The 20,630-nt window shown below is 46.2% G+C and overlaps 1 protein-coding gene across 4 annotated transcripts in view; it reads left to right on the top strand.

The window, feature by feature from the left end:
• Positions 1 to 4,401: 4,401 nt before the first annotated feature.
• Positions 4,402 to 20,630, top strand: part of LOC129864221 (Kv channel-interacting protein 2-like) — a 31,012-nt gene continuing 14,783 nt past the window's right edge. The window contains exon 1 of one of the 4 annotated variants that reach the window (XM_055936923.1): positions 4,402 to 5,080. In XM_055936923.1, the coding sequence (XP_055792898.1) occupies positions 5,008 to 5,080 (73 nt within the window). In that variant the 5' untranslated portion in view covers positions 4,402 to 5,007. Of the gene's footprint in view, positions 5,081 to 15,603; positions 16,105 to 20,630 lie in introns of those variants that run through there. The other 3 variants (XM_055936921.1, XM_055936924.1, XM_055936922.1) reach the window with 3 other exon arrangements.

The raw sequence follows: 20,630 nt of genomic DNA, 5'->3' as shown, positions 1-20,630 counted from the left end.
GGAGTGTACTTAGGAGATGAGGGGATTATGGAAAGAAATTGGATTGGGGTGGTTGAAATGGTGGAAGGGAGGATGAGGAGATGGCGTTGGTTGTTATCTCGAATGTCATATAGGGGGCGAACTATTATAGTTAACAATGTGATTGCCTCTGCATTATGGCATCGGTTGGCAGTTTTAGAACCACCATCTGGTCTTCTGGCTAAGATACAGGCAATTATGGTGGATTTTTTTTGGGATAAATATCACTGGGTTCCACAAAGTGTTTTGTATTTGTCAAAAGAGGAGGGGGGACAAGGTCTGGTACATCTTGCTAGTAGGGCTGCTGCTTTCCGTTTTCAGTTTATTCAAAGGTTGCTTTATGGACAGGAAAATGTGGTGTGGAGGGGGGTAGCAGGCCTTGTGTTACAGAGGGTTGGAGGATTAGGTTTAAAGAAGGCTTTATTTCTGGTTGATAGTAGCCAGATTTCTAGGGAGGGAGTACCTCCGTTTTACAGAGGTCTTCTCAGAGTGTGGAGCATAATGAAGGTGTCCAGACGAACTTCAGCGGAGTCAGTGCATTGGCTGTTGGAGGAACCTCTGGTGTTTGGGGCAAGACTGGATTGTACAACTGCAGCTGTTCCACATTTCTCCAAGATTCTGGTGAAGGGAAAAATAATCACCTTAAGACAGTTAATGGCAATGGCTGGGCCCGACTTAATGGATGGAAGACGGTTGGCTGAACATTTGGGGGTGAGGTCGGAAAGGATTGTTGGACAAATGCTGGGAAGCTGCAGGAAAGCTCTGTCAGCGGAAGAGTGGGGAATGCTTAATAGCCACAAGAAGAAGGAACAAGATGAAGACGTCTCATTTCCAAGATTAGGGATTACACCAAATATCACAGAGTCAGAGAGAAAGGGTATATTGTTGGATTTGAGAGGGTTGGAGGAGGTGGGTTTGGATGAGGTGAATGGGAAGGATTTGTATAGGGGGTGTGTTAAGGTGTTAAACAAAGAGAAATTGAAAAATAGAAAAGACACTCCATGGAGGGTAAAATTGGGAATTGATGACAAGGTAAAGCCAGCATGGAGAGCACTGTACAAACCACCGTTACAAAAGGGTACTGGTGATATGCAATGGAGGGTGTTACATGGCATTATTGCAGTTAATGCTTTTGTATCTGTCATTAATTCAGATGTTAGAGATGGATGTCCTTTTTGTAATATAAGAGAAACCATTTTTCACTGTTTTATGGAGTGTGAGAGGATAAAACCTTTATTGGAAATACTGGAATCATTGTTTAGAGCTGTAGGTGAGATTTTTAATAACAATGTTTTTATTTTGGGGTTTCAATATAGTAAGCAACAGAAAAGAAAATGTCAAATGTTAAATTTTATTTTGGGACAAGCTAAGATGTCAATTTTTTTGAGTAGGAAACATAAAATAGACACGGGATATGAGAAGGATATAAGATGTGTTTTTAAAGGATTAGTGAAAGCAAGAATAAAAGTGGATTTTGAGTTCTTCTCAGCTGTAAAAGATCTCCCATTGTTTGAGGAGAAGTGGGCATATGAAGGAGCGCTTTGTTTTGTAGAGGAGGGGAAATTATTTTTTGTTGAGGAAATAAGTTGAATGTATATGTTCTTTTGTATTTTTATTTTATTTATTTTGTGTAGGAATTACATTCATTGTTTCATTTCTGAAAAGGCAGTGTGTCATTATTTATGTTAACAATTGAGTAGAAAATAAAGGTTTTATAAAAACTCTCTCTCTCTCTCTCTCTCTCTCTCTCTCTCTCTCTCCTCTCTCCTCTCTCCTCTCTCCTCTCTCCTCTCTCTCTCTCTCTCTCTCTCTCTCTCTCTCTCTCTCTCTCTCTCTCTCTCTCTCTCTCTCTCTCTCTCTCTCTCTCTCTCTCTTCTGCTAGCCAAGTCATAGACACACAAGTTTGTATTCTTTCGGTGTTCCTCTGTTTTTTAAATGACACAGCGAAATGGAAATGATCTCCCCCTCTCAGATCCCTTACAGATCACAGCTGTGGCTGTGAAGAGCAGAGACTGGAAGGTTTGATGTAGACACAGACACACACACTCACACCTCCTGCCCCTCTCCCTTGACACTCCCAGGAACCTAGTCACTCCAAAGAACATTTCCAAACAGTTGTGGACAGACAGACACACAGCGTCCCGTCTGTGAACACAGCCCTTGCTGGTATCCCAGGGCATTAGTGTGTGCAGACGTGTTCCCTCGATAATGTTAGTGAAACGCGCTGAACACCCTGAACCAGAGCTGGTGGTATCTCGGCAGGGACACACGGCGCTCTCCTCATTAACTATTGAACCAGGGAATATCACCATATTCCTTTATAGTGCACACATTTTAGTGCTGTAAAGTACTTAGGTAAAAATACTTTAAAAGTATTACTCAAGTCGTTTTTTTTTAACTTATATATACTCTATTTATATCTTCAACAACTTTTATTTTCTTTACTACATTCCTAGTTAAAATAATACACGTTTTACTCCATACATTTTCCCTGACACCAATTGTACTCCTTACATTTTGAGTGCTTAGCAGGACAGGAACATTGTCAAATTTAAGCACTTATCAACAGAACATCCCTGATCATCCCTACTGCCTCTGATCTGGAGGACTCACTAAACAGAGAACATCCCTGATCATCCCTACTCCCTCTGATCTGGAGGACTCACTAAACAGAGAACATCTCTGATCATCCCTACTGCCTCTGATCTGGAGGACTCACTAAACAGAGAACATCCCTGATCATCCCTACTCCCTCTGATCTGGAGGACTCACTAAACAGAGAACATCCCTGATCATCCCTACTGCCTCTTATCTGGAGGACTCACTAAACAGAGAACATCCCTGATCATCCCTACTGCCTCTGATCTGGCGGACTCACTAAACAGAGAACATCCCTACTGCCTCTTATCTGGAGGACTCACTAAACAGAGAACATCCCTGATCATCCCTACTGTCTCTGATCTGGAGGACTCACTAAACAGAGGACATCCCTGATCATCCCTACTGCCTCTGATCTGGAGGACTCACTAAACAGAGAACATCCCTGATCATCCCTACTGCCTCTGATCTGGCGGACTCACTAAACAGAGAACATCCCTGATCATCCCTACTGCCTCTGATCTGGAGGACTCACTAAACAGAGAACATCCCTACTGCCTCTTATCTGGAGGACTCACTAAACAGAGAACATCCCTACTGCCTCTTATCTGGAGGACTCACTAAACAGAGAACATCTCTGATCATCCCTACTGCCTCTGATCTGGCGGACTCACTAAACAGAGAACATCCCTGATCATCCCGACTGCCTCTGATCTGGAGGACTCACTAAACAGAGAACATCCCTGATCATCCCTACTGCCTCTGATCTGGAGGACTCACTAAACAGAGAACATCCCTACTGCCTCTTATCTGGAGGACTCACTAAACAGAGAACATCCCTGATCATCCCTACTGCCTCTGATCTGGAGGACTCACTAAACAGAGGACATCCCTGATCATCCCTACTGCCTCTGATCTGGAGGACTCACTAAACAGAGAACATCTCTGATCATCCCTACTGCCTCTGATCTGGCGGACTCACTAAACAGAGAACATCCCTACTGCCTCTTATCTGGAGGACTCACTAAACAGAGAACATCCCTGGTCATCCCTACTGCCTCTGATCTGGAGGACTCACTAAACAGAGAACATCCCTAATCATCCCTACTGCCTCTGATCTGGAGGACTCACTAAACAGAGAACATCCCTAATCATCCCTACTGCCTCTGATCTGGAGGACTCACTAAACAGAGAACATCCCTAATCATCCCTACTGCCTCTGATCTGGAGGACTCACTAAACAGAGAACATCCCTAATCATCCCTACTGCCTCTGATCTGGAGGACTCACTAAACAGAGAACATCCCTGATCATCCCTACTGCCTCTGATCTGGAGGACTCACTACACAGAGAACATCCCTACTGCCTCTGATCTGGAGGACTCACTAAACAGAGAACATCCCTACTGCCTCTGATCTGGAGGACTCACTAAACAGAGAACATCCCTACTGCCTCTGATCTGGAGGACTCACTAAACAGAGAACATCCCTGATCATCCCTACTGCCTCTGATCTGGAGGACTCACTAAACACAAATGCTTCGTTTGTAAATGATGTCTGAGTGTTGGAGGGCGCCCCTGGGTATCCATAAATAAATTGTCTGGTTTGCTTCATATAAGGAGTTTGAGTATATTAAAAAGAATATTTAAAACCAAATACTTTTACTCGTGTAGTATTTTACTGGGTCACTTTTACTTGAGCCATTTTCTATTAAGGTATCTACTTTTATTCAAGTATGACAGTTGGGTACTTTTCCACCGCTGGCAGTATACAGGGAATAGGATTCCATTTGGGAGCCACGCTCTGTCTCTGTGGGGTGATTCTCACCGTCAGTGATTCTCACCGTTGAGCTGAGTGGGTTTTTCTCAAAGACATCTGAGGTCAACTGCTCATTTCTCTCTTTTATCCTCAGTCGATATACGAAACAAGTGTCAGGAACCAACGGAATTACAACCAGATTTGACGATTTCAACCAACTCAATGTCATTTTTATGTATCCTATAAAGTAACCATCTGTATTATTTTGAGGTTTAATTGAAGTTTTGTGGGTAAGCTGTAGACGTGAATGTGAAGCTAGTTGTCTGACTGGTTCGGTGCGAGGTTGTTTACATGTAGACAGGGGTGCGCAGCGTGAGGACGTGCGAGCTCCGAGAGCAGTTGACAGGTTCACTGTCGCCGAAGTTGGTGTTCTTCTGTCGAACGGGAAAGGAAAACTACGACAAATATTAGATTCAGTGTTTTTTTTAAAGAGAATTTGGTTATTTTCCCTTTTACCTTTGAATAATGTGTGAAATGTAGCTGGAATGAACCGGAGTGATTAATCCTGGAACCAAGGGAGAAGGAGAGCGAGAGGGATATTTCACCAGGGGTTTGGTAAGCTCTTCTCCTGAACATGAAGGAGAAAAGTCGGGATCAGAGCTTTTCTGACTCGAGGGAACTAGACGGGTCTTATGATCCGCTCACAGGTAAGTAAATAATACTTTTCATTTTCGTTTGGATTAATAATTGCAATGGATAAAAAAATGTGAAAATGTATACTAGTTGAAGTATGTTGGTTTTGTTAGTTTGCTGACTTGGCTTTTGGTAGGCTATCTTCTTTGGTCTCTGGATATGACCACCTTATAATAATAATAATCATCATGATGTAAATGATGTGCTTCATTTGGTGGCCCATCAATGACTGAAATCAACCTATTATATGGTAGCCTAACAGCGTGGAAACGGTGCTGGACGCACAAAGCAAAGTGGAGGACAAGCAGATGTGTTTCAAACTGAAATAATCGGACAGATCGGCCAGTAATAAACTTCTTTCCCCGTAGCGGGGTTTTAATGAAATGACACAAGGCGCGCCGCGTGGCCTGATTTCATGAGTCAGCAGCGGCGGTTTAACCGTCCGACTCCATCCCGGACCCCGCGCGGTAGTTTGACGAGCAGGCGGGAGAAATGGGATCCACCGATATGGATAATTTCCCTGCCTAGTCATAAATTCTGCCGGCTCTGGCGCCACGGGCAACCGACCAAGGTCACTGTTAAGGGCGCCCTGGGATAATGGCACGAGCGGAAAATTAATGAATGAGGCGTCTAATCACTGTTGATTTTAGGGTGTCGTTTCTAATGAGTGATGGACAGTCTGTTGTTGGTTAGCGGACGAGGGCTGCATCTCAATAGTCCAAGGTAGCTCCGTCTCTCCTCTCCTCATCTCCTCTCCTTATCTCATCTCCTCATCTCCTCTCCTCATCTCCTCTCCTCATCTCCTCTCCTCATCTCCTCTCCTCATCTCCTCACCTCCTCTCCTCATCTCCTCTCCTCATCTCCTCTCCTCCATTTATAGTCAAATATATTGAGAGAGGTGAAAACATGTAGACGGAGGTATTCTCTCGAGACATACGGTTTGCTTCCGGCAATGTATCCATGCTCCAGGCTGACGACTAGGTCAGGTACTGAAACGAGCCTAGTCACGTGGCGCTCTCCATGGTCCTGAACATAGACATATCATCCATTCCATTTCTATGGTCCTTGTTGTGCTTGGAGTTTGGTCTGTTTGAATGGGAGAGAGGTGGGATTGGTTGTTCCTTCCTTCCTTCCTTCCTTCCTTCCTTCCTTCCTTCCTTCCTTCCTTCCTTCCTTCCTTCTTTGATGTCCTTCCTTTCTTCCTTGATGTCCTTCCTTTCGTCCTCCCTCTGTTTGTTGTGTTGGTGGAAGTAGTACGTTTCGAACTCAACCATTCCTCTCACTTATTAGGGGAAATTTTAAGAAAAGGAAGCTAGTTAAGCCAAGAGAATATTGTCACATAGCCCTTGGCTCCCTATGAGTGTGATCCAATGACAGACACGTTTGTCCATCAAATCTCACAATTTGAGGTGCCTGTCTGTCTGTTAGCAACACTTTGAGGTGCCTGTCAGTCTGTTAGCAACACTTTGAGGTGCCTGTCAGTCTGTTAGCAACACTTTGAGGTGCCTGTCTGTCTGTTAGCAACACTTTGAGGTGCCTGTCAGTCTGTTAGCAACACTTTGAGGTGCCTGTCAGTCTGTTAGCAACACTTTGAGGTGCCTGTCTGTCTGTTAGCAACACTTTGAGGTGCCTGTCAGTCTGTTAGCAACACTTTGAGGTGCCTGTCAGTCTGTTAGCAACACTTTGAGGTGCCTGTCAGTCTGTTAGCAACACTTTGAGGTGCCTGTCTGTCTGTTAGCAACACTTTGAGGTGCCTGTCTGTCTGTTAGCAACACTTTGAGGTGCTGTCTGTCTGTTAGCAACACTTTGAGGTGCCTGTCAGTCTGTTAGCAACACTTTGAGGTGCCTGTCTGTCTGTTAGCAACACTTTGAGGTGCCTGTCAGTCTGTTAGCAACACTTTGAGGTGCCTGTCTGTCTGTTAGCAACACTTTGAGGTGCCTGTCAGTCTGTTAGCAACACTTTGAGGTGCCTGTCTGCCTGTTAGCAACACTTTGAGGTGCCTGTCTGTCTGTTAGCAACACTTTGAGGTGCCTGTCAGTCTGTTAGCAACACTTTGAGGTGCCTGTCAGTCTGTTAGCAACACTTTGAGGTGCCTGTCTGTCTGTTAGCAACACTTTGAGGTGCCTGTCTGTCTGTTAGCAACACTTTGAGGTGCCTGTCTGTCTGTTAGCAACAATGATCCACCTCCCAACTGTTGTTTTAGTGTTCTTCCCTTTACTGGGCTGCATCCCAAAATGGCACCCTATTCCCTATATAGTGCACTACGTTTGGGTCAAAAGTAGTGCTTTATGTAGGGAATAGGGTGCCATTTGGAGGCTGACCCTGGGAAGATAAAAGTGTCATTTGAGACAAGGAGGGATCAGCCAATGTTTGGTTGCAGACAGACTCATATTCATTTTTCTATTTAATGCTCTGTGTCTCTCTCTCTCTCTGTGTATGTGTGTGTGTCTGCTCCGATAATTCTAGTCTTTTGTTCTCTCTGACAGATTGTCAAACAGCTCCCGAAATACTGCAAATTCTCATTCTACAAAAATCTCTGATAACACAATCGTTATTTGATCATTTACAGGAGTGCATCCCAAATGGATCCCTCTTGAGTGCATAGGGCCCTGGTCAAAAGTAGTGCACTATGTAGGGAACAGGCTGTCATTTGGGACTCAGGCAGAGTGTTAGACGGCAGATTTTGATATGGTGATAGATCTGGTCCCAGATCAGTTTGTGCTCATGTTTGGCATGACAGTTCCATAATGAGTTGGACGAGAGAAGAAGAAGCGTTTATTTACAGCTTTTTATCCAGCAGTTTTTCACATTTGTGTTTTTCCATCAGAAAGGGTTATGGTACCTTCATGTGTACAAGGTTACTGTTCCCAGATCTTTTATTCATAGATTTTATGTAGATGTTCTTTTTTTCCAAACGCTATATTTGTTTAGCTGGAAAGGAATGTTTGTATCCTGTGTATTTGACTGTGATCTGTGGCCGTAATCATGCTACATACGTGAGTGTGTTCCTCCATCCACTTCTTGTGTGTCTTGAATCACTTATCAAGAACTTCAGGTGCATAATAACAAATACAAAATACTTATTAACAATAAAAAGCGATTATAAAGAGATCATCATGAGAACATGTTTGTTTTATTATCCATCTCCAAACAACTGATTTCCATTCAAAATCCCATTGTCCCTAACTCCATTCCTAACCCTAACTGTAGTTGTAGTCCTAACCCTAAACCTTACCGCTCAGCCTAAAATAGCCTTTTTCCTTGTGCAAACCGGCGAAATGTCGCCACTTGGATAGTAAAACCAAAAACCACACACACACACACACACACACACACACACACACACATACTTACGCGCACACACACGCTGACGTGGAAACCATCCACTAGGGGCAACAGTGAGCGCTGTTACCTTCCAGTAGGTTTGGGTTTTAGCTGGGTGATGTGGACGGGGTGGTGGAAGGCCGTAAGTATCTGCCTCTGGTTCAGAAGGTTACACGTTCCAACCCAGTGATATTTTAGTTTTAACCCCCCAGAGTCGATGTCCGCGCCCACGCAGAAATCTAATACAATCTGTCAGTTTAGGCTAAAGATCTTTTTGCCTCGGCTGCGTCTCAATCCACCGCATCCACCGATGTAACACTTCCACATGGGCTGCGTCTCAATCCACCACATCCACCGATGTAACACTTCCACATGGGCTGCGTCTCAATCCACCACATCCACCGATGTAACACTTCCACATGGGCTGCGTCTCAATCCACCACATCCACCGATGTAACACTTCCACATCGGCTGCGTCTCAATCCACAGCATCCACCGATGTAACACTTCCACATGGGCTGCGTCTCAATCCACCACATCCACCGATGTAACACTTCCACATGGGCTGCGTCTCAATCCACCGCATCCACCGATGGAACACTTCCACATGGGCTGCGTCTCAATCCACAGCATCCACCGATGCAACACTTCCACATGGGCTGCGTCTCAATCCACAGCATCCACCGATGCAACACTTCCACATGGGCTGCGTCTCAATCCACCGATGTAACACTTCCACATGGGCTGCGTCTCAATCCACAGCATCCACCGATGTAACACTTCCACATCGGCTGCGTCTCAATCCACAGCATCCACCGATGTAACACTTCCACATGGGCTGCGTCTCAATCCACCACATCCACCGATGTAACACTTCCACATGGGCTGCGTCTCAATCCACCGCATCCACCGATGGAACACTTCCACATGGGCTGCGTCTCAATCCACAGCATCCACCGATGCAACACTTCCACATGGGCTGCGTCTCAATCCACAGCATCCACCGATGCAACACTTCCACATGGGCTGCGTCTCAATCCACCGATGTAACACTTCCACATGGGCTGCGTCTCAATCCACAGCATCCACCGATGCAACACTTCCACATGGGCTGCGTCTCAATCCACCGCATCCACCGATGTAACACTTCCACATGGGCTGCGTCTCAATCCACCGCATCCACCGATGTAACACTTCCACATGGGCTGCGTCTCAATCCACCGCATCCACCGATGCAACACTTCCACATGGGCTGCGTCTCAATCCACCGATGCAACACTTCCACATGGGCTGCGTCTCAATCCACCCGATCCACCGATGCAACACTTCCACATGGGCTGCGTCTCAATCCACCGATGTAACACTTCCACATGGGCTGCGTCTCAATCCACCCGATCCACCGATGTAACACTTCCACATGGGCTGCGTCTCAATCCACCGATGTAACACTTCCACGTCAGCTGTGACAGAGCTGGAACAGTGTTTGTCAGACCATGAGACATCTCTTAAAACGGTCTTCTCACAAAATGGTCTGAACGGTTTGGCCTACAATCCCCTCAGTGGAAAGATGAGATTCTCATGAACATGATGGTGTTCTTCGTTTTGCTCTACGACCTCGACTAGCGTTTTGGGACTCGTCTCAAGTCGGTACAGCCGACTTCTGTCTGTCGTGTCCAGTTTGGACTACACACTACTATAACCCCTCTGTGTAAAAGTGAGATTCTCACTGACACACATGTTGCTTGGTCCCCCAGTACCAGTTGAAAATCATTCTGGAAGTATATATGGAGACTGTTTAGTGCACAAAATAAGGGTGTAAAAAAAAATGTTTGTTTCCTGATTTCTCAGATATAGGACTGACACTTCAGAATAAACATCCTTTAGATTGTTTGGGGGGGACTATCTGTTATTGTATGAGCTAATAGCAGTAAGGCCAAATAAATGTTTTCATCAAATCATTTCTTCATATATTTTTTTAATACTTCAAGGGGCCTTAAAATTCAAAATCAAATAGAAAAATGATCCTTGTTATGACCTTCTTAAAACAATTCCATAAAGCTTAGTAGTATCCCCGGCTTAGACAGGGCTTAGCCTCTGGTGGGTTAAGCCTATTCCAACCTTAGTAGTATCCCCGGCTTAGACAGGGCTTAGCCTCTGGTGGGTTAAGCCTATTCCAACCTTAGTAGTATCCCCGGCTTAGACAGGGCTTAGCCTCTGGTGGGTTAAGCCTATCCCAACCTTAGTAGTATCCCCGGCTTAGACAGGGCTTAGCCTCTGGTGGGTTAAGCCTATCCCAACCTTAGTAGTATCCCCGGCTTAGACAGGGCTTAGCCTCTGGTGGGTTAAGCCTATCCCAACCTTAGTAGTATCCCTGTCTTAGACAGGGTTAAGCCTCTGGTGGGTTAAGCCTATCCCAACCTTAGTAGTATCCCCGGCTTAGACAGGGCTTAGCCTCTAGTGGGTTAAGCCTATCCCAACCTTAGTAGTATCCCCGGCTTAGACAGGGCTTAGCCTCTGGTGGGTTAAGCCTATCCCAACCTTAGTAGTATCTCCGGCTTAGACAGGGCTTAGCCTCTAGTGGGTTGAGCCTATCCCAACCTTAGTAGTATCCCCGGCTTAGACAGGGTTAAGCCTCTAGTGGATTTAGCCTATCCCAACCTTAGTAGTATCCCCGGCTTAGACAGGGCTTAGCCTCTAGTGGGTTAAGCCTATCCCAACCTTAATAGTATCCCCGGCTTAGACAGGGCTTAGCCTCTAGTGGATTTAGCCTATCCCAACCTTAGTAGTATCCCCGGCTTACACAGGGCTTAGCCTCTAGTGGGTTTAGCCTATCCCAACCTTAACCCTTACCTCAACCATTTGGAGTTAATGCCTAACCTAAAGAATTCTAACACCTAAACTTAACCTTCAACACTTTGAAATGGGATGTTTGAGAAACTTGGATGTCTAATTGTGATGTGAGAGCGTGTTGCTTTTCTAACCCTAGTTTTAATCGCTCCTCTCTTTCCCACGGTAAATGAAACAACTCTTTAACACCACAGAAAGTTGAATCGCCGCCTCAGATCTGAATCTCAGATTGGTAATCAATGGGATTCCTGGAGGGGCCTTAGTCAGAGTGTACTGTGTGTGTGTGTGTAAGGTAAGTGTGTGTGTGTGTGTGTATCAGTGTGTGTGTGTGTGTATCAGTGTACTGTGTGTAAGGTAAGTGTGTGTGTGTGTAAGGTAAGTGTGTGTATCAGTGTACTGTGTGTGGTTTGCAGTTCAGAACGTTGGGACCACAGGCCACACAGGAGCTGTCAATCACACTACAGCACAGCAGCTGGCCTGCTATGGAAAAACAAACAGAGATATACACACACGCTTATGAACAAAACACACACACAGGCAACAATGCATGTGAGGACACACACACACACACGTTGGAGAAAAATAGTTCTCGTAGGAATAAATAATTGGTGTTCAGCCTCTCTGACCTTTAACTTCTCTTCAGATAATCCCTTGTTTAAACCAGAGAGATAGAGACAGAGGGAGGGAGAGAGAGAGAGACATATGGAGATAGAAACAGAGAGAGCGAGAGAGAGAGAAAGAAAGAGATGGAGGGGGAGAGAAGGAGAGAGTTGGAGGGAGAGAGAGAGACATAGGGAGAGAGACAGAGCGAGTCGAAGGGAGAGCGAGAGAGGGAGGGGGAGAGAAGGAAAGAGAGGGAGAGAGTTGGAGGAAGAGAGAGCCAAATGTTTGGGAGTCTCTGCTGTTTAGCCTCTCTGACCTCCGCTTCATATAATCCCCATGTTTATACCATGTTAGATTAGGGAGGCTATCACTCTTCTCATCCAGTCTGTGTCTATGTATCTCTGTGTGTCTCTGTGTTTGTGCGTGTCTGTCTGTGTGTGTGTGTGTGTGTCTCTGTGTGTCTGTGTGTGTCTGTGTCTATGCGTGTCTGTCTGTCTGTGTGTGTGTGTGTGTGTCTCTGTGTGTCTGTGTGTGTCTATGCGTGTCTGTCTGTCTGTGTGTCTGTCTGTCTGTCTGTCTGTGTGTGTGTGTCTATGCGTGTCTGTGTGTCTGTGTGTATGCGTGTGTGTGTGTCTGTGTGTGTGTTCTATCTCTCCTCTTCGTCTCTTCCTGTCTCTTTTCCACCACACTGAGCCTTGGCCTTATTGAGGTCATTTGGCCACAGTTCAATCCCTCCATTCAGGGCAGATGGCATTGGCGCTGTGTGTGTGTTTGTTTGTGTCTGTGTCTCTGTGTGTGTACATCGGCTGCATCAATTACACAAGCCTCACTTTCATTATTTGTTACACAACATTGATTGTTATACAACCCGGGAGGGTTGTGTTCATTAGGTACCAGACGGACAAAAACGCACTGAAACAGGGAGGGATATACCTAGACTTTTGTAATGAGAAACGCTCATTTGTAGTTTTACGTTCCAAAACGTTTTTTTTTGTTGCGTGTCCTGATGAACACGACACTGGCAAGCATAACCAAACGGTTCAAACTCACTCTTAGGTCATGAATTTTGGCTTTTAGTTTTTTAAGCTGCTGTCCTGATTGTCCCTAATCTGTTCCTGTAGGACTGACTTCAATAGCCCCCTGTTCTTGAGTAAGCCCTTGACCATGTGACCTATAAAACTCAGGGTCCAAATTATGATCATTGACTTCAAGGGGACTATAGGTATACAGTAGACTGTGTGTGTGTTCATGTGAGCAATTACAGTTATTTAACCGTACTAAATTACATAATTGTACCTTTATGTAACTAGGCAAGTCAGTTAAGAACAAATTCTTATTTACAATGACGGCCTATGAACAGTGGATTAACTGCCTGTTCAGGGACAGAACGACAGATGTTTACCTTGTCAGCTCGGGGATTCGGTTACTGGCCCAACGCTCTAACCACTAGGCTACCTGTCTCTAACCACTAGGCTACCTGTCTCTAACCACTAGGCTACCTGTCTCTAACCACTAGGCTACCTGCCGCCCGAATCAAACACGTCTCGTCATAAGCCTGCTGTAGTTATTATAGTACAGGCTAGTCCCAAATGGCACCCTATTCCCTATTTAGTGCACTACCATTGACCCTGGTCAAAAGTAGTGCACTCTATAGGGAATAGGATGCCAGTTGGGAGTGGGACAAACCCAGGTGTTCTCATTTGGAGCGGATGTTTTCTGGTTCGACGTTGCCACAAAGTAGCTCAACACTCCCACCTGGTGGAAGAAATGACACATGACACCCCCTAGAGGCTGACGACCTGCTGGGCTCACCAGGTGGCAACACAGTCTATCAGACATCAATTATTATGTATCAAGTGTCTCAGGGTAATAGTGCTGGTCTAGGATCAGATCCCACCCTGTCCATATACTCATATTAATTATGATCTAAAAGGCCAAACTGATTCTAGATCAGTAATCCTACTCTGAGGATTGTGGATACAGGCCCAGGTCCGTCCTGTCCATAAGGTCTTATTGATTATGATCTAATGAAGGTTTAACTGATCCTAGACCAGCACTGATACAGCTTGATATATACAGCCCCAGATTCTACAATATGCTCAAGGTAGAACAGCCTTATTGGCATCAATAATGTGTATTGTTCCCATCTGTATTGTTGTAGGAGCTTGATGTGGAATAGAATTCATTCACCACTACACACTGATCTAAGACCTGTTTTAAAATTCCCACTCTAATGGTTCAGATATGAGGTGAAACCGAGGACAACGCACTTTGTGTTGGTTGGCCTTTAAACCGGTCGGTGTGGATTGTGAGGTTTCCATGGCGATGGTCATCAACTCTAATTCGCCGGCGGAGCAGAGAACGATTGAGAGAGAGAGGGAGATGTTAAACCAAAGGTGAGAGAAAGAGTGTGAAAGAGAGAGGGAGGACAAATTATTATATAGAAGAGGGTGGAGAGAAGAGATTGATAGAGACACAGATGAGTGTGAGATCAAGATGTTCTGACCAAACAGAACGGCACACGAAGAAAGGTCATCGGTTATATCCATGCAAACAAAGTCTTGCATCACCTCGAGAGAGGAGAGGAGAGGAAGGAGATGAGAGAGAGGGAGAGAGCAGAGAGAGAGAGAGGGAGCGAGCAGAGAGAGAGAGAGGGAGAGAGCAGAGAGAGAGAGGGAGAGAGCAGAGAGAGAGAGGGAGAGAGCAGAGAGAGAGAGGGAGAGAGCAGAGAGAGAGGGGAGAGAGCAGAGAGAGAGCAGAGAGAGCAGAGAGAGAGCAGAGAGAGCGGAGAGAGCAGAGAGAGAGGGGAGAGAAGAGAGAGAGGGGAGAGAAGAGAGAGAGGGGAGAGAAGAGAGAGAGGGGAGAGAAGAGAGAGAGGGGAGAGAAGAGAGAGAGGGGAGAGAAGAGAGAGAGGGGAGAGAAGAGAGAGAGGGGAGAGAAGAGAGAGAGGGGAGAGAGGGGAGAGAAGAGAGAGAGGGGAGAGAAGAGAGAGAGGGGAGAGGAGAGCAAAAAGAGAAAGGTGTTTCACCACAAGGGAGAAAAAAAAAGTAAAAGAGGAAGTGAAAAAGAAGCGAGAAGAGGAGAGGAAGAAGAGAAAGGGAGCGTTTCAATCACCACAAGGACTGGGAAAAAAGGATAACATGAGAGAAAGAGAAACATTGGGAGGAAGAAAGAAGAGAAGAAAGAGAGAACTTAACAATGAGAGACTTTCTTTTCTGACCCTTGACCTCTTGAGTGTGTCGCTCCGAGGTTTCCTACAGATACAGATCTAGGATCAGCTTCGCCTCCTCCAATCCTAAGCTTAACCATTAGTGGTGTAAATGCATAACTGACCCAAGTTCCGCACCTAAGGTCAACTTCACTTTGGGTGTGACAGATGAAGGAACACTGAGTGGTTCGGAGTAGAGTGAATTTGCCTCTAGGGTCAGTTTTGCATTTAGCCAACTAATGGTTAAAGTTTTGTTAAGGTGAGGGGAAGCTGATCCTAGAACTGTACCTAGAGATAACTTCACCTAGAGAGAGAGCGAGAAAGAGGTTGATAGAGAGAGACGCGGAAGACAGGAACAGAGAAAGAGAAAGATCCAGAGAGAGGAAGCCTTGGGGAGAGGACACAGTTTCCTCTTTAAGACCAGATCGCAACAAGTGGATCTGATTTGAACAAGCTCTCCAGGACCTGAGAGAGAAGGAGAGAGGGAGAGAGAGATAGAGACAGGGAGAGAGAGAGAGAGAGAAGGAGAGAGGGAGAGAGAGATAGAGACAGGGAGAGAGAGAGAGAGAGAAGGAGAGAGTCGGACAGGGAGCGAGAGAGATAGGGAGAAACATAGAAATTAAAAGACTTTTAGTCGCTGCTCATCTTGACCCAGACCCAGATGTAGATCCAGTCCTAACAGAGCTCTCTGTAGAGGAAGAGGAACTGAACTCCGTGAAAATAGGATTACAAACCCTGGACTACAATAGACCTGGGATTGTAGAGCCTCAACTACAGAACCCATAGAACCATAGAACCACTAACACAGAGAACTGCAACCTTACGACCGTAACCTTAAACCTGCAACTACACAACCAACAACTGCAACCATAGAACCTTAGGAAAAAAACCTTCGGTTAAAAGAATCTCAGGACCTCGGGAAACTACAGAACCGTAACATTACAACCACAACCAGAACACGGTCAGGATGGGCCATCGCAGAAGAAGGTGCAAGAGACGACTACTCAGGGTGGCCAGATACCTGTACCGCTGGTTCACTGGGACCCTGGTAGAAGGTACTGTAGGGGGGGGGGGGAGGCACCAGGACCCTGGTAGAAGGTACTGTAGGGGGGGGGGGGGGGGGGCACCAGGACCCTGGTAGAAGGTACTGTAGGGAGATGGGGGGGGGCACCAGGACCCTGGTAGAAGGTACTGTAGGGGGGGGGGGGAGGCACCAGGACCCTGGTAGAAGGTACTGTAGGGGGGGGGGGGGGGGGGGCACCAGGACCCTGGTAGAAGGTACTGTAGGGAGATGGGGGGGGGCACCAGGACCCTGGTAGAAGGTACTGTAGGGAGATGGAGGGGGGAAGAACACCAGGACTCTGGTAGAAGGTACTGTAGGGAGATGGGGGGGGGGGGCACCAGGACCCTGGTAGAAGGTACTGTAGGGAGATGGAGGGGGGAAGAACACCAGGACCCTGGTAGAAGGTACTGTAGGGAGATGGGGGGGAAGAACACCAGGACCCTGGTAGAAGGTACTGTAGGGAGACACGGTCAGGGTGGAGGAGAGGCTGTGGTGGAGGTTTCGTGGCGTAGTTATCCTGGCTCTTCGTGGCGTAGTTATCCTGGCTCTTCGTGGCGTAGTTATCCTGGCTCTTCGTGGCGTAGTTATCCTGGCTCTTCGTGGCGTAGTTATCCTGGCTCTTCGTGGCGTAGTTATCCTGGCTCTTCGTGGCGTAGTTATCCTGGCTCTTCGTGGCGTAGTTATCCTGGCTCTTCGTGGCGTAGTTATCCTGGCTCTTCGTGGCGTAAATATCCTGGCTCTTCGTGGCGTAAATATCCTGGCTCTTCGTGGCGTAGTTATCCTGGCTCTTCGTGGCGTAGTTATCCTGGCTCTTCGTGGCGTAGTTATCCTGGCTCTTCGTGGCGTAGTTATCCTGGCTCTTCGTGGCGTAGTTATCCTGGCTCTTCGTGAAGTAGTTATCCTGGCTCTTTGTGAAGTAGTTATCCTGGCTCTTCGTGAAGTAGTTATCCTGGCTCTTCGTGAAGTAGTTATCCTGGCTCTTCGTGAAGTAGTTATCCTGGCTCTTCGTGAAGTAGTTATCCTGGCTCTTCGTGAAGTAGTTATCCTGGCTCTTCGTGAAGTAGTTATCCTGGCTCTTCGTGAAGTAGTTATCCTGGCTCACTGCGACACTGACAGAAGGTTCTGTAGGGGAAGGGTTTCTCAAACTCGGTCCTGGGGCCCCCTGGATGCACGTTCTGTTTCTCTCCCCTAGTACTACACAGCTGATTCAAATAATCAACTCATCAAGTTAATGGTTTGAATCAGCTGTGTAGTGCCGGGGAGAAAAACAGAACGTGCACCCAGGGGGCCCCAGGACCGAGTTTGGGAAACCCTTCAGCAAGAGAAGGTGATACACATATAGACAGAGCTACTATGTCTGTGGGGAACAACACCTGGACAGGGAGTAGTGGTTGAGGGGTAAGTACCGGACCTTATATACAGATTGATCTTCATGTGTTGCTTGGTGGGGGGACTCCTGACCTCGGGGGGGAAGGTGCAGTAGGAATGGAGGCAGAGCACCTGGACAGGCAGCAGGGGTGAGAGGTCGAGGGGGATGGAATGGCTGGGACTGAGGTTTTGTGAAGTTCTCTCTATCTTTCTACCTTTCCCTCTTTCAGTTGTTGTAATGCTCTCTCTGTGACTTGCTGCCACTGTCTACATACTGTTGTAATGCTCTCACTGTGACTTGCTGCCAATGTCTACATACTGTTGTAATGCTCTCACTGTGACTTGCTGCCAATGTCTACATACTGTTGTAATGCTCTCTGTGACTTGCTACCAGAGGCCTGTGTAGCTGTTCACATGCTGTTGTAATGCTCTCTGTGACTTGCTGCCACTGTCTACATGCTGTTGTAATGCTCGCTCTGTGACTTGCTACCAGAGGTCTGTGTAGCTGTCTACATACTGTTGTAATGCTCTCTCTGTGACTTGCTACCAGAGACCTGTGTAGCTGTCTACATACTGTTGTAATGCCCTCTGTGACTAGCTACCAGAGACCTGTGTAGCTGTCTACATACTGTTGTAATGCTCTCTGTGACTAGCTACCAGAGACCTGTGTAGCTGTCTACATACTGTTGTAATGCTCTCTCTGTGACTAGCTACCAGAGACCTGTGTAGCTGTCTACATACTGTTGTAATGCTCTCTGTGACTTGCTACCAGAGACCTGTGTAGCTGTTCACATACTGTTGTAATGCTCTCTGTGACTTGCTGCCAATGTCTACATACTGTTGTAATGCTCTCTGTGACTTGCTACCAGAGACCTGTGTAGCTGTTCACATACTGTTGTAATGCTCTCTGTGACTTGCTACCAGAGACCTGTGTAGCTGTTCACATACTGTTGTAATGCTCTCTGTGACTTGCTGCCAATGTCTACATACTGTTGTAATGCTCTCTGTGACTTGCTACCAGAGACCTGTGTAGCTGTCTACATACTGTTGTAATGCTCTCTGTGACTTGCTACCAGAGGTCTGTGTAGCTGTTCACATACTGTTGTAATGCTCTCTGTGACTTGCTGCCAATGTCTACATACTGTTGTAATGCTCTCTCTGTGACTAGCTACCAGAGGTCTGTGTAGCTGTCTACATTGTGTAGAAAGGTTGTGTAGAAAGGTTGTGTAGAAAGGTCGTGTAGAAAGGTCGTGTAGAAAGGTCGTGTAGAAAGGTCGTGTAGAAAGGTCGTGTAGAAAGGTCGTGCCGCAGGCCTCAAAGAGAAATCCTTCTAGAAGATCAGAGTTCAATCGAGTACCGTCTTAACTGAATGACTACCGAGACAGAACACAATATGGAATGTTATTGAATAGTTTGGGTCTCTTCTCAGAGGAGTGCTCCTCAGAGCCAGATGCTGATGACATGTTGTCCTATGCTGGGCAGCTGGCATCAGAACCCCCCCTGCTTGGAGAACGGGGTTCTGATGACGAGCCTTCAGGTTGTTATGGTGGTGGGCAGGAGGTGGAAGGTCACTGGAAGACTGCAGAACATCAAGTGAGAGACAAGGCATGAGTTGACATAAAGGCTCCCTGACATCTATGCCCATTGGTTGACAGAAAGGGAAGTGATTATTGCCCGAGTGAGCCCATAGGTTAACCAGAAAGCGGGGTGGGATAGCCTTAGCGTGCCATGCTCATTGGCTGACGTTAATAGGTGAATGACATTCCACACACTTGTTAGTGGTGAAGAGGAGATGTGACATTATGCTGATGAGGTACCATTATAGTCACTACCATATCAATACACTATATATACACTAAAGTATGTGGACACCCCTTCAAATTAGTGGATTTTGCTATTTCAGCCACACCCGTTGCTGACAGGTGTATAAAATTGAGCACACAGCCATGCAATCTCCATAGACAAACATTGGCAGTAAAATGGCCTCACTGGAGATCTCATAAAAATCCTCTGTCCTCGGTTGAAACACTCACTCCGACTTCCAAACTGCTTTCCCAGAAGAGTGGAGGCTGTTAAAGCAGCAAAGGTGGGACCAACTCCATATTAATGCCCATGATTTTGGAATGAGATGTTCAACAGGCAGGTGTCCACATACTTTGGTCATGTACTGTACCTGCTATGAGGATGAGTGAGATAGGAACACAACTCACGCAAATTATAGTGAAAAATAGTAAATCTACCATCAAACTCAGGAAACTCAGGGCAGGAAAAGGGGCTGAGCTGGACCCAAGGAATGAAACAATAAGCATCCAAAAACACCCCTAAGCTAGACTAGCCTATTTCAACAACAGCTAACCAAAAATACAGAGGGTGGTCCACCCAGTTCTAACTAGTGTATTTAACAAAGTTTACCTACGGGTAGTGTAGGCCCATGGGCAAACTGTCTGGTTACCCCCTTTTCCCACTATCAAAGAAACACTCAAACACCATCACAAAACACAATACTCACAGGTAGGAACAAAGTGACATGTAGTTGCAAACCACACAATGGATCTACAGACATATGGCATTGACAGAGAGATTGAGCTCCTGAGAACACAACTGACAGGGTTTTTAAACCAAGGGAAAGGGACTGTGATTGGGTAAGGGAAAAGGAGCAGGTGTCCTCTGATTAGCGACTGATTGATGACGGATTGGGGATTGATGATTGTCACCTGTGAGTAGGGGAGAAGGAGAGAAAATAAATACACAGGATACACACAGAATGCTTGTATCCATAACAGGAAGCGATGTGAACTGTAGAGTTTACTAAATGAATGAAATGACGATCCATTCGGACTGGCCTGACTTTCCAAACTACATTTGATGGATTGATGGTTGATAAATGGTATTGAATAATCCCTTATGAGTGAAGCATCATAGCATTGGACTGGGTTTATGAGCAGCTTGTCATGTATTATGTATAATATCTCACTATATCCGCGTCACAAATGGCACCCTATTCCCTATATGGTACACTACCTGGTTAAGCGTAGGACACTATATAGGGGATAAGGTACCATTAAGGACAAGACCTGGTTCTAATGTCAAGACACCACTCAGAGATTCTGTCAGAACCTGGTTCTAATGTCAAGACACCACTCAGAGATT

Source organism: Salvelinus fontinalis, chromosome 10 (assembly GCF_029448725.1).
Source record: "Salvelinus fontinalis isolate EN_2023a chromosome 10, ASM2944872v1, whole genome shotgun sequence".
In the NCBI taxonomy this organism is placed as follows: domain Eukaryota; kingdom Metazoa; phylum Chordata; class Actinopteri; order Salmoniformes; family Salmonidae; genus Salvelinus; species Salvelinus fontinalis.
The sequence above is the reverse complement of the archived record's forward strand: the minus strand, read 5'-3'. Positions and strand labels throughout refer to the sequence as shown.